The 13977-nt window shown below is 38.7% G+C and overlaps 1 protein-coding gene across 2 annotated transcripts in view; it reads right to left on the bottom strand.

The window, feature by feature from the left end:
- Window positions 1–1749: 1749 nt before the first annotated feature.
- Window positions 1750–13977, bottom strand: part of nt5dc1 (5'-nucleotidase domain containing 1) — a 65817-nt gene continuing 53589 nt past the window's right edge. The window contains exons 8-12 of one of the 2 annotated variants that reach the window (XM_056249916.1): window positions 13489–13586; window positions 12234–12355; window positions 10733–10912; window positions 4254–4416; window positions 1750–1984 (exon numbers count right to left, since the gene is read on the bottom strand). In XM_056249916.1, coding sequence (XP_056105891.1) covers window positions 1872–1984; window positions 4254–4416; window positions 10733–10912; window positions 12234–12355; window positions 13489–13586 — 676 coding nt within the window. In that variant the 3' untranslated portion in view covers window positions 1750–1871. Of the gene's footprint in view, window positions 1985–4253; window positions 4417–4811; window positions 4861–10732; window positions 10913–12233; window positions 12356–13488; window positions 13587–13977 lie in introns of those variants that run through there. The other variant, XM_056249981.1, reaches the window with a different exon arrangement.

Raw genomic sequence — 13977 nt, 5'->3', positions numbered from 1 at the left:
TCCAGTCTATCCACCTCCTCTAAATAGAATAAAGCATTAAAAATGCTGTGAAATTAGATATTGCATTAAATATACGATGCAAGATATAAGCTATATGATATGGCATTCAAAAGGGGACAACAACACACAAAATCTCTTAAACATAGTAACATTTTTTTATTTTTTATTTTATTATATCTGCACATATGAACACTTTCCCTGCACTCGATAAACAGGCACTAGTGCTACTCACCACATACAGCAGAAGAGACTTTTTTTTTTTCATTTGAGAAAAGTAGGTCATGCTTATGATGAGGGTTTCCACACTTCTGTACCCATGACTAAGTGTCACTCAATACTCACTTTTAGGCATCTCTGCGTTTTAACATTGTACCAGTAAAATCCATTACAGCCTAACACTGCAAAAACCTTATCAGAGCACTTAATATTAAAAAATAAATAAAAACAAATACAATCAATTCCACTTACATTGCGTTAAACAAATCATTATTAAAGCTCAGGGCCAGCACACACATGAAACAAATAACAGGTCTTAGGTGAGAGATGTGCCCTGACACAAAATCACTAAATGGGGTGGTAAAGCTTGGCACCATTCAACATTGGTCCTGCAAGACAGAAATCGACTGTTTACACTGACACCCAACAGCACAATATTTTTTACACAATGTTGCGACGACATTACACACACAGAAAAAATATTCACCCTTCTTCATTCAATAACAAAGAAGACCTAAAAAACAAAAGGAAATTACAAGGAATAGTTCACCAATATCTTTCCTCAACTTGTTCCAAACCGATACGACTTTCTTCATTGGAACAAAATATTCCTAAAAAATCCTACATAGGACTTGCTTGCTATATTTCAAATCTTCTGATCGCTTAGTATGAGGAACAACAAGTCGGTATTCACTGATTAACTTATCAAATGAAACATTAAATTGTTCAAAAAACAACTCCTTCAACAGATCCGGTTCTTGACTTCAGCTCTCTGAATCATTGAACTGAGTTATCATAACTCAGTGGAGGGAAAATGATCAGTGAATGACGACTGAAATGTTCTTCTTGAGGCGTCAGAAGCCCATGACACATATGGACTAGTTTTACTGTGCTTTTTAAATTGAGCTTGACATATTTGGTCACTATGAACCGTATGGAAAGAGCTGTGTGATTCTTCAGCGATCTCCACAATGGTTTGGAACGACATGATGGCGAGGAAATAGCCGTTTTGCGGAACTATTCCTTTAATACTTTTTTGGGGGTTGGAAGTATGATGATCATTTCCTCATTTGAAACTTTCGCAGAATACAATAAACTGGCCTAGATCTGAACCGATTACAGAACGTGTAGTTTACAACACTCAAAACATCAACCAATCACGAAAGGAGCAAAGAACTCATGGCTGTTTCTTGATTGCATGAATATTCAATATAATTTGTGCTTGCTTTCCAGCAGAAAGCATATACATCAGCTGCAGGAACAAATCCTCTGAGGTAAAACATTCCCTTCATAAAAACAAAAGCAGATCAAAACAAAACAGAAAACCACACAGAGCTCATGGGAAAGCCATGTTTTTTTTTTCTGTACACCATTAAAATTAGTTTAACGGTAGTGAACGCACAACGCTGCATGATACACAACACATTGTGACTTCCTCCTACATCCAATGATCAACGTATGGATATTCGGCATCTATACCGACACTGTGTAGACTGATTCAGGAAGGGGTGAGAAGATACACAGACAGTGCTCTGGGTGTGACATTCACACGGCTTGATCACTGATTGGACGAATGGATGGTCTAGCTCTGTGGTGAAGCTTGAGAACGTAACGGTGGGACATTACTCCCGGTCTATGGTGACAGGCGTGAGGGATCAGGACAAGTTCTCTTCCCATTTCAGCAGCGAGTCTGGAGGCCTGGGGTAATAACCTGTCGTGACGGGCTTATCTGAAGAGAATCTCTGGAACTGAAAGTCTAGAGGAAGATCTGGAAGAGAGATTGAACAGGGGGAAGGTTTAAAGAGGGGACGCCATTTCTTCACACACCACTATAAAACAAACTGCTCTCTTGTGGTATTATAAACATTTATTTGTACAGTACCATTAAATATTTTCCCTGAAGAACACAAGGATACTTCACCCAAAAATGAAAAATTTGGTCATCACTCATGTCGTTCCAAACCCGCGAGAGTTTTGATCATCTTCGGAACACAAATGAAGATATTTTTAAGGAAATCTGATGGATTTCTGTCCCTCCATTGACAGCTACGCAACTACCACTTTGATGCTTCAAAAAGTTCATAAAGAGATTGTCAAATTAATCCAGTAACAATATCAATTGACAGGTGTAGTCCAAACAAGATTTAATTTAGGCTTTTATTCACATAATAAATTGCTATTCCGCAAGAACCAATGAGGTTCATTCTTTTGTGTTTATGAAGCACATTTGAGCTTTTGAAAGAGGTTTGTTCTCGCACGTCAAGCACGTTAAGGTTTATCTGTGAATAAAAGCCTGAATTCAAACTATCAGAAAACTCTCAGATTTAATTCACAATATATTCATTTCTGTTCCGATGATCAACAAAAGTCGTACGGATTTGGAACAACATGAGCGTGAGTGAATGATGACAACTTTAATTTTTGGGTGAACTTAAAGAACAAAGACGTTTTTTAGAAGATTAAAATATTTATATAAATTATAAAGTTACATATAATACCAACTGAAAAAATCCCATTTTATGCCAGATAGGAGCATACATCAAGGAAATATAATTAATAACTATTCATATTATTGATTAGTTATTAATTTATCTTTCAGAAATATGTGCTTAAATCTTTGAAATTGGCTAAATGATATATAATCAGATGATAATCTGATAATATGATCCATCAAAATAGTCTTTAAAATGTAACATTGCATGTGATTATTTATTACACAAAAGGTTATTTACAAATAGGGAGCATCACAAGAAATAAACAGAACAAGAGTCAAGACAATGAGTCTCATTCACTAATAATTTGTACGCACAGGAGAACTTCTGACGAACTTCCTAATTCACAACACGTTCAAACGCACATGAATTTGTTCTTACCCTCGCTCTGATGTTAGTGAACTTGTAATATTCTAAACGAGCGTGCTCAAGGTTAGTCATTTGCCTAAAACACGCCCAAACATCTCCATATAAGGGCTTTCCACACACACTTTTCCTAAGACTTTCGTCACTCTCGTCAAACTTGCCGCTGTCGCCCGATCTTTAAACAAAGCCAAGTGTGCCATTCCCACCAGTTCTCACAATAAACACCTTTTATACAGAGCTCTCATTAGCCAGCTGTACACATGCGTATATCTGTGTCCTTCAGAAAAAATCTAAATTGTAATATTTAACATTTTTATTAAATAATTGTAAACATGGATTATTTAATACAAGTAATGCAACATACTTCAATATAATTACAGTCAGGTTAGGATGAAATATAATTTATAAGTGCTTTTTGCGTACGTGTGGTTTCAGTTGTTCCTATATTTTGTCGTAAATTTAGAATACATTTTACTTACGACATTTTTGGTAAATCGTGATTTGTTCTTAAAATCTTATATTATTATACCCAATATTTGCAGTATGCAAATCTGAATAATGCCAGTAAACTAGAGCACAAGCTGAAATGCAGAAGTAGAGAACAAGAATAGTTTTTAGGAACTGTAGGGTTACGGATACTCAAAGTGAACCTATTATGCTATATTAAAGGTTCCTCCTTTTGACTTGGTGTCTCTTACAATAGATTAGGTCAAAAACTTCAATGTTCTCATAATATACATTGCAGCATCACCTCTTTTCTCAAAGAGTCTGAAACGGTTTCGATAAAGGATTGGCCTTGACCCAAATGTCACGCTAAACACTCGCAGTGTTTCTATGAGTTCGTGACGTAGAGGCGTTTGGACTGTCTAGAAAAAGTCTCCCGCTGAGCTCCCATAGGTGCATATCGTACATTCTGAAACCTAAAATGACAAATGGGACGCCCTATGGTCTCGTGGATCACATGCATACAGCGGCCATTGTAATTCCACAAGACCAGAAGTATGAAGTGTGTCATTGAAGTGTACCATTTAGGACAGGGCAAAACCAGTAAACGTTTTGCTCAAATTTTTGATAATATAACTTAATCAAAACCATAGTCTAAATAAGAAAAGAACACAAAATGGAAGCATTCTCACTCCTAATCTCAGACTTTCAGAGCCCCCGTTAAAGCACAAATACCTGCTATAGCCTCGATGCTGGGTATAGCCATAGTGCTGTATGTGTGGATACTGCGACAACACCAGGTCAGTCTCGGTGTCTCCTCTCCTTCATTCTTCTGCACGTCTACAAAATATGAGCCCCACTGGTTTGATACATCAGAAGGAGATTTCATTCCCTGATCCTAAGAGGAAGATTATACAAGGAAGACAGAAAGAGAAAAGTCAAGCAACCTTGACAAACCACCACCACTGAATACAGGACATTGCATAATATTATATTGTTACATTACATTATATTCATATTTACAGGTAAGCTGCGTAACACGGGTTTGTTTATTCAATAGTATTTGTACGCCAAAAGTGAAAGTAATGAGTGATAAAGAGTGTGGCGAAATAAAAGGGGAGGGTCTCGACGAAATCCTAATTGGAGTTCACGGGACGCATTTGAAACGTATGATAACACCAGCAGTAAACGGTAACGTGTCCTGACCTAGATGACCACTTGTGTTCATCGGAAATGCATCTTAATCCCAGGAGGAGGCAGAGCCTCTCTCTCTCTCTCTCTCTCTCTCTCTCTCGCTCTCTCGTTTCCTGGAGAGGTGGGATGGTTACAGGTCTAATCTGTTCTGAAAAAATTCTAAATAAAATGCCACTAACCATTGAATAGTGTGTAATTGCAAAGGAAAATACACAGGCATCAGAAATACTACATTTTAATTGGTCAATAGTGGCATTCTCTGGTCAAACCTTTTTCCAAAATAACCACTAATGACCAGTTTGCTAATGTACTTTGCATCAAAATCACTGTTGCAATTGTATTTGATGAAAACTGCTGCTGACTGTACATCATCCCTTACTGTTAAGTTATATTTGTGGCCTTTCCGGGTTTATTGAGGAACAGGGTCAGGAAGTTGGGACTCGAACTCGGTCGCCAAAAGGTCAAAGGTCTGACTACTAAACAAGTATGCTTTACATATTGAGCTCTTTAATAAATTCAGCCCAAATTAGGCAAATGCCAGTGTTTGGGTTTTGAGGATGAGTACAAGTCACGTAACCTGTCCGATGTATGACTTACCTTGCAATAAGGTTAAACGTAAAGTTTGTCAACCAGTGTTTTGTGCCATAAATTATTGACTTAAAGGGATAGTTCATTTACTCACCCTCAAGTCGTCCCAAACCTGAATGAATGTCTTTCTTCTGCTGAACACAAAAGGAGATATTTTGAAGAATGTGGGAAACTGAACAGTTGATGGACCCCATTGACTTCCATAGTATTTCCCCCCGTTCCATTCCATTTAAAATATCTTCCTTTGTGTTCAGCAGAAACAAAATTCATAAGGTTTGGAACAACTTGCAGGTGAGTAAATGATGGTAGAATTTTCATTTTTGGGTGAACTATACCTTTAATAACAATAATAATAATGAAATTAAAAGTTGGATTGAAAGGACATGCTTTTTGTGTTGGGTCACAAATTTGATGTCCATTATAAAATCTGAGACCGGAAGCAAACAATTTCTCTCAGCATGTTTTCATGATGAATCTGAACTGAAGGACTTCAATAGAATGAAACTCTCTGATCTGGTAAAAGAGGAAGTGTTTGATCAGAGGTTCCCATAGTTTGACGCACGTACACACAATCAATTTTGCATAATTTTTGAAGAAAAGAAAAAGCTCAACTTTTTTAACAGGGGTTTTCAAAAATACCACAATAGTATAATAATTAATAAATTAATAATGTATGCTAAGATGTGTCAGTGGGTAAAATCTATAGTTGTTTTAATCTAAGACATCACTGCACTCATATGGAGAAAATATTAATCTGGTCAAATCTTTTTTTAAGTAGGTGCCAATTTTTCAACAACAAAAAATGTATTCAGGGAAAAAAATATTCTACTAAATACATACACTCACCGGCCACTTTATTAGGTACACCTGTCCAACTGCTCGTTAACACTTAATTTCTAAGCAGCCAATCACATGGCGGCAACTCAGTGCATTTAGGCATGTAGACATGGTCAAGACAATCTCCTGCAGTTCAAACCGAGCATCAGTATGGGGAAGAAAGTTGATTTGAGTGACTTTGAACGTGGCATGATTGTTGGTGCCAGAAGGGCTGGTCTGAGTATTTCAGAAACTGCTAATCTACTGGGATTTTCACGCACAACCATCTCTAGGGTTTACAGAGAATGGTCCGAAAAAGAAAAAACATCCAGTGAGCGGCAGTTCTGTGGGCGGAAATGCCTTGTTGATGCCAGAGGTCAGAGGAGAATGGCCAGACTGGTTCGAGCTGATAGAAGGGCAACAGTGACTGAAATAACCACTCGTTACAACCGAGGTATGCAGCAAAGCATTTGTGAAGCCACAACACGCACAACCTTGAGGCGGATGGGCTACAACAGCAGAAGACCCCACCGGGTACCACTCATCTCCACTACAAATAGGAAAAAGAGGCTACAATTTGCAAGAGCTCACCAAAATTGAACAGTTGAAGACTGGAAAAATGTTGCCTGGTCTGATGAGTCTCGATTTCTGTTGAGACATTCAGATGTTAGAGTCAGAATTTGGCGTAAACAGAATGAGAACATGGAACCATCATGCCTTGTTACCACTGTGCAGGCTGGTGGTGGTGGTGTAATGGTGTGGGGGATGTTTTCCTGGCACACTTTAGGCCCCTTAGTGCCAATTGGGCATCGTTTAAATGCCACGGCCTACCTGAGCATTGTTTCTGACCATGTCCATCCCTTTATGGCCACCATGTACCCATCCTCTGATGGCTACTTCCACCATGTCACAAAGCTCTAATCATTTCAAATTGGTTTCTTGAACATGACAATGAGTTCACTGTACTAAAATGGCCTCCACAGTCACCAGATCTCAACCCAATAGAGCATCTTTGGGATGTGGTGGAACGGGAGATTCGCATCATGGATGTGCAGCCGACAAATCTGCGGCAACTGTGTGATCCCATCATGTCAATATGGACCAAACTCCCTGAGGAATGCTTCCAGCACCTTGTTGAATCTATGCCACGAAGAATTGAGGCAGTTCTGAAGGCAAAAGGGGGTCCAACCCGTTACTAGCATGGGGTACCTAATAAAGTGGCCGGTGAGTGTACATTCTCCTTATTTCAGTTACAGACATCCTGAAACATAACTAAGTTGTATTAGTTTTGAAGTATTTCTAATTTCTTTAGAGTACAACTTAAGTGGAACATCTTTCCTGCCTTTCCAAAGAACCGTTACAAATATTAGAGAAAGTTTTCTGTGAAATTAATATAAGTTCATCTGAAAACTGAATCATAAACCCTAAAGGACAATGAGGGGGTTGAGTGATGTTACAGTTTTCTAAGAAATTTTGCTTCCTTTAAAAATGATATTTCTGCTGTATAGACATATTTGTTTTAAAGCACATCCACTATCTTTCCTGTAATTCTCCCCTTCCTCTTCCTGCTGACTGCCTTTCCTCCCATTGGTGTCTTTGTAACAACAAGTGATTGCAAAAAAATGCATGCAGCTGTTTTTCAAATCTCTGATGAAACACTGCTATCTATCCATCCATCCATCAATTTTTGGTCTTTGGCCGATAGAGAAAAAAGTCAGAAAATATGAGCCGAAAATATATGCGGCTCGCCCCTCAGCGTTCAGTGCTCAGGTTTCACTCTCGCGCAGCATTTTTTGCAACTTTGCGAGCGGCTCCGCTTCTGAAGATGCTCAACTCTCTCTATAAATGTCTTTGTTCTGCTGAACACAGAGGAAGATATTTGGAAGAATGTGGTATTTTTTTCCATACTATGCAAGTTAATGGTGCCCCACAACTGTTTGGTTACAAACATTCTTCAAAATATCTTCCTTTGTCAGGTTTATTAGGCTGCTGTCACTTTAAGACCTGAAGCACGGATCCATTATACTGTTACACACGCATTTTCTTTCTCAACTGTTTACGTCCACTAAAAACATAACTGAGTGAATACTCACCAAGACCGGCATTTTTACATTATTTTGTGTGTTTTTGACTGTTTAAGCGCAAAAGAACTTAGTATTGAGAGGCGGCTTTATGTGCGCTTGAGTAAAATTATACTCTGTAACACCAACAATATTCATCTGCAGCAAAAGAAATGAGTGAGGAGAGGCAGGTTGGTGTGTCACTCGCTGTCGGAGAGATCTTGAGAAAGCGAGAAAGCACACCTAGTAACGTTTATCTATTCTGCTGAAAATGAGTGTTGGAAGCGTTTCAGATATTTCCGTATCGAAAAATCTATATTTATTGACAATATTTGGCAACCCGCCAAAGTGGCTAGTAAGAGTGACTGCGTTACACGCCACTGCTGAAACACACCCCCATTTGGCAGGTTGCCGGGTGTTATTGTAAAGCCCTGGTTATATCATACATCGTGCAGCCTTAGAAAACGGTGTAATAATGCGGTTCATGGATTCTCATCCGTGGAATGCTTCGCTTACAGTATTTTGACGCTTTTTCGCTCGACACGGGTAAATTACAATCAACGTTTTTTTTTAAATGAGTACTCAAATTTAATCGAGGAATCGTGACAGCCCTACATAGAACTGAATGAAGAATAATATACTGATACTTAATATTATTTTAATATATTTTTAGTCCAATTTTGGTGTGTTACTTTAAAGGTGCAGTATGTAATATTGACAGGGTTGAAATAGGTACTGTAGTACAAATGAAACATATTAGAGAGGGTTGTTTCCCCGCCCCCTCCACCTCACACTCGACGCTCACGCGGGTTGCCAGTTTGAGGACAAACAACAGGAACGGCGCAATTGACAATGAAAGCCATATAGTCTTACACGCTGTAGTTTGACGGGTTGAATCATCCGTGTTTTAATGCTCCTGTTCATAGAGTTTTTTAGATGGATGCTGAGGCTTTTCAGGTCGGGTAGAATCTGCGATCTCTGACCCAGTTTGTTTGCTGGCTTCCATGGCTACAATACGCTCTGTTTTCCGACAACTGGCAACCCGGAGTTTATGTTTTTTGGCTAAGTTGGCCTAATAGACAAGAACGGGTATTGTTCAAAATTCATAACTTTGATGAAAGGTTTTGATCCACTTCAAATGTTGACTACTGTATATATACACTCACCTAAAGGATTATTAGGAACACCTGTTCAATTTCTCATTAATGCAATTATCTAATCAACAAATCACATGGCAGTTATTCAATGCATTTAGGGGTGTAGTCCTGGTCAAGACAATCTCCTGAACTCCAAACTGAATGTCAGAATGGGAAAGAAAGGTGATTTAAGCAATTTTGAGCGTGGCATGGTTGTTGGTGCCAGACGGGCCGGTCTGAGTATTTCACAATCTGCTCAGTTACTGGGATTTTCACGCACAACCATTTCTAGGGTTTACAAAGAATGGTGTGAAAAGGGAAAAACATCCAGTATGCGGCAGTCCTGTGGGGAAAATGCCTAGTTGATGCTAGAGGTCAGAGGAGAATGGGCTGACTGATTCAAGCTGATAGAAGAGCAACTTTGACTGAAATAACCACTCGTTACAACCGAGGTATGCAGCAAAGCATTTGTGAAGCCACAACACGCACAACCTTGAGGCGGATGGGCTACAACAGCAGAAGACCCCACCGGGTACCACTCATCTCCACTACAAATAGGAAAAAGAGGCTACAATTTGCAAGAGCTCACCAAAATTGGACAGTTGAAGGCTGGAAAAATGTTGCCTGGTCTCATGAGTCTCGATTTCTGTTGAGACATTCAGATGGTAGAGTCAGAATTTGGCGTAAACAGAATGAGAACATGGATCCATCATGCCTTGTTACCACTGTGCAGGCTGGTGGTGGTGGTGTAATGGTGTGGGGGATGTTTTCTTGGCACACTTTAGGCCCCTTAGTGCCAATTGGGCATCGTTTAAATGCCACGGCCTACCTGAGCATTGTTTCTGACCATGTCCATCCCTTTATGGCCACCATGTACCCATCCTCTGATGGCTACTTCCAGCAGGATAATGCACCATGTCACAAAGCTCGAATCATTTCAAATTGGTTTCTTGAACATGACAATGAGTTCACTGTACTAAAATGGCCCCCACAGTCACCAGATCTCAACCCAATAGAGCATCTTTGGGAGGTGGTGGAACGGGTGCCCTGGATGTGCATCCCACAAATCTCCATCAACTGCAAGATGCTATCCTATCAATATGGGCCAACATTTCTAAAGAATGCTTTCAGCACCTTGTTGAATCAATGCCACGTAGAATTAAGGCAGTTCTGAAGGCGAAAGGGGGTCAAACACAGTATTAGTATGGTGTTCCTAATAATCCTTTAGGTGAGTGTATATTGCCAAAGACATTATTCTAAAACATAAAAGTAAGATTTTGTTAAAGATATCAAATGAGATTCCAATAATCCAAGATGTCCAATAGACAAGCACATGTAACATTCCAACTCGCTTCCCTATGAAATGGAGTGTGGAAAAGATCCTGAGCTTGACTAAACAGAAACAGCCTTTCAGTCCCACCTCAAACTTGCCCTTTTTCTCTGCAGGGCCTTCAGTCGGGGTGGGGCTGTTACAGGGGGTCGCGTTCGCACGGGGGACGCCCTCCCCCTCCATCTCCTCCACGATCATCACCGTCTCCCACTTTCCAAAGCTGCAGGCGGGGAACATGTCCGAGCGCATGCTGTCTCCGAAATACACCACCTGCATCAGAGAAGACACACACGTGGACGCAAATCAATGCACACACACACACTCAATACAGGCAGCATACAACATCTGCAGAAATACTTAAAAATAAAAATAAAATATTTTATTATTATTCTTTTTTTTAATAATAAATAAATTATAAACATTAATAAATAATTGAAAGCTTAAAAGATTGGGAAATTAACAGTTAAACAGAATGTCACAAAAGTTTGATTTACAGGTTTTCATACAGTATATGGTCATATTGGCATACGTACATTATCTGTTAAGCATTCCATAATGTAAAAGACTAATCAAAGATATATATATATACACAGTATATGAAGAGTTTGGTTCCAAAACGCAATAAATCCATTTAGATTAATTTGAGTAAAAATGTGTTTTCTTTACCAAGAAAGTGGAAAGATGAAAACCACTATTTTCTGTTTCAAACTTTCACATAGAATTTGTAGGTCGTAATAACAAAAAAAAAAAAAAAAAAGTCCAGGTTTTGATTTTCAAAGATTTATTATAAAAACGGATTATTTTTTTCCCCCAAAATGCAATGAATCCTTTTTTTTTTTATCAAAATGCAATTAATCCATTGAATCAATATAAAAGTTTTTTTTTTCATATTGAAACTTGAAAATACACAACAACGTAAGTTTATTAGTATAATATTTTTATTAAGAACTGTAAAGAAGATTGAAAACATTTTTCCTCCTCCCGAGTGCCTCATCTTCTTAATCTCCTCACGTAAATGATTCGATTTCGATGCCTTACGTTTCTTACCCACCGCAGAAACAACCACAGGTTCATCAATGCCGTCAAAATTATTCATTTTTTTGTTTGTTTGTTGATCGAAAAGTACAAAATAGATAAGAAAAACTAGGAAGCCGGGTGTATTTAAGGCGCTGCCGTTACTGTTTACATTGCGTGGAATGGTGCGTTGTGATTGGTTGAGAGCGGATATATCGCATTCTGCAGAGAAGGGAGACTGGCGTTTGTCGCGGTTTGGAAAGAAAGGGAGAAAACATGACAGAATAACACGGCGGATATCGCATTTTACTTAAAATTAAACATTGACTTTTCAATACCAACCAGATACAATACTGATTTTTGCAGTAACTAATTTTTTTTAGAAATGGCGTTTATCGCGTTTTGGAACCAAACTCTTCATATATATGTGTGTGTGTGTGTATGTATGTATATATAATGTTTCACTGTTCCACAAATATTACTCCAGTCTTCAGTGTCACAAGATCCTTCAGAAATCATTTTAATATGCTGATAAGCTTTGCCATTATCAGAATGATTCAGGATTCAGACTGTCTACCTTGGGCTCAGGTTTGTTGGTCATCTTCTTCAGTAGTTCGTGTAGATGAGGCCAGTTGCCCTGAGAATACCAGCCAGGCTTTTCCAGAGACGGCAAGCCTTCACCATCTTCAACATCATCCACTATTGAGAGAAAGTGGAGCATATGTTAAAGGGATACTCCACTTTTTTTGGAAATAGGCTCATTTTACAACTCCCCCAGAGTTAAAATGTTGAGTTTTACCGTTTTTGAATCCATTCAGCCGATCTCCGGTTCTGGCGGTACCACTTTTAGCATAGCTTAGCATACATCATTGAAGTGGACAAGACCATTAGCATTTCTAAAGAAAAATGACCAAAGAGTTTTGATATTTTTCCTATTTAAAACTTGACTCTTCTGTAGTTACATCGTCCACTAAGACTGACGGAAAATGAAAAGTTGCGATTTTCTAGGCTGGTATGGCTAGGAACTATACTCTCATTCCTGCGTATTAATCAAGAAACTTCAATGCCGTACCATGAGAGCAGCAGGCGTAATGATATGACGCAGCGCCTGAAAATAGTTCCGTTGTGTTGAAGGAAGGTGGCCTATTTTCAGGCGCTGCGTCATATCATTACGCCTGCTGCTCTCATGGTACGGCATTGAAGTTTCTTGATTATTACGCAGGAATGAGAGTATAGTTCCTAGCCATACCAGCCTAGAAAATCGCAACTTTTCATTTTCCGTCGGTCTTAGTGCACGATGTAACTACAGAAGAGTCAAGTTTTAAATAGGAAAAATATCAAAACGCTTTGGTCTTTTTTTTTTGAGAAATGCTAATGGTCTTGTCAACTCCAATGATGTATGCTAAGCTATGCTAAAAGTGGTACCGCCAGAACCGGAGATCGGCTGAATGGATTCAAAAACGGTAAAAACTCAACAGTTTAACTCTGGGGGAGTTGTAAAATGAGCCTATTTCCAAAAAAAGTGGAGTATCCCTTTAAGATACACAATGAGGATAACAAACAATACTTCTATACAGTATTAGTTTATACACTTCTACATCTTACACTTAACTGGTAGTCTTTCATTTAAGCCATTAGTCGACCAATCACTAGTTTATATGAATTTAATTTCTTAAATACATGGGAATACTAAACCTTTAATAGAGTAATCATATGCATATTCTGTACTCAAGCGAACGCCTAGCTTTAGTGTTTTCTAAGTCAGTGTCGGCTGCAAAGATCATCTTTTGGCTGCACTGATGTCAGAGTCGTGGGAAATGTGTGTTACTCACCCAGCGTTCTGAAGGGTCTTTGCTGTGGAACCAGAGAGAAGAATCCAGGCTTCAGGGCATTCGTGATAATGATGTCAAACAGCTCCTCAAAGTCCGTTCTGCAAAAATGAGTGTATAAATTATTTGTATGGTGATATCTTTGTGTATATGCCGGCCGGCTCCACTGTAGAAACAGGAACAGCAATAGGGAAACACAAATGAAATATAGTCAACTTTATCAAAAAATAAACAAGTCAGTCTCTGGCTTTAAATTTTTGTAGATTTCTGAATGCCATAATTCTCCATATTGCCAAGAACCCTACACTAAATGCAAAATCATATATAAAGTACAGCGTGATGATGAGGAATGCTTAGTGCTGTACATCGGAGAAACGAAGCGAGCAGAGATAAAGAAGTGTTTCTCACCGTGTTCTCCTCAATATACATAAGAGTTTATAGCCATATATTATTTCTTTTCTTTTTTTTGTGCCTTGTTGCACCAATACACAA

The sequence above is a fragment of the Rhinichthys klamathensis genome, unplaced genomic scaffold, assembly GCF_029890125.1.
Source record: "Rhinichthys klamathensis goyatoka isolate OS25496 unplaced genomic scaffold, OSU_Roscu_1.1 h1tg000001l_1, whole genome shotgun sequence".
Classification (NCBI taxonomy): domain Eukaryota; kingdom Metazoa; phylum Chordata; class Actinopteri; order Cypriniformes; family Leuciscidae; genus Rhinichthys; species Rhinichthys klamathensis.
The sequence above is the reverse complement of the archived record's forward strand: the minus strand, read 5'-3'. Positions and strand labels throughout refer to the sequence as shown.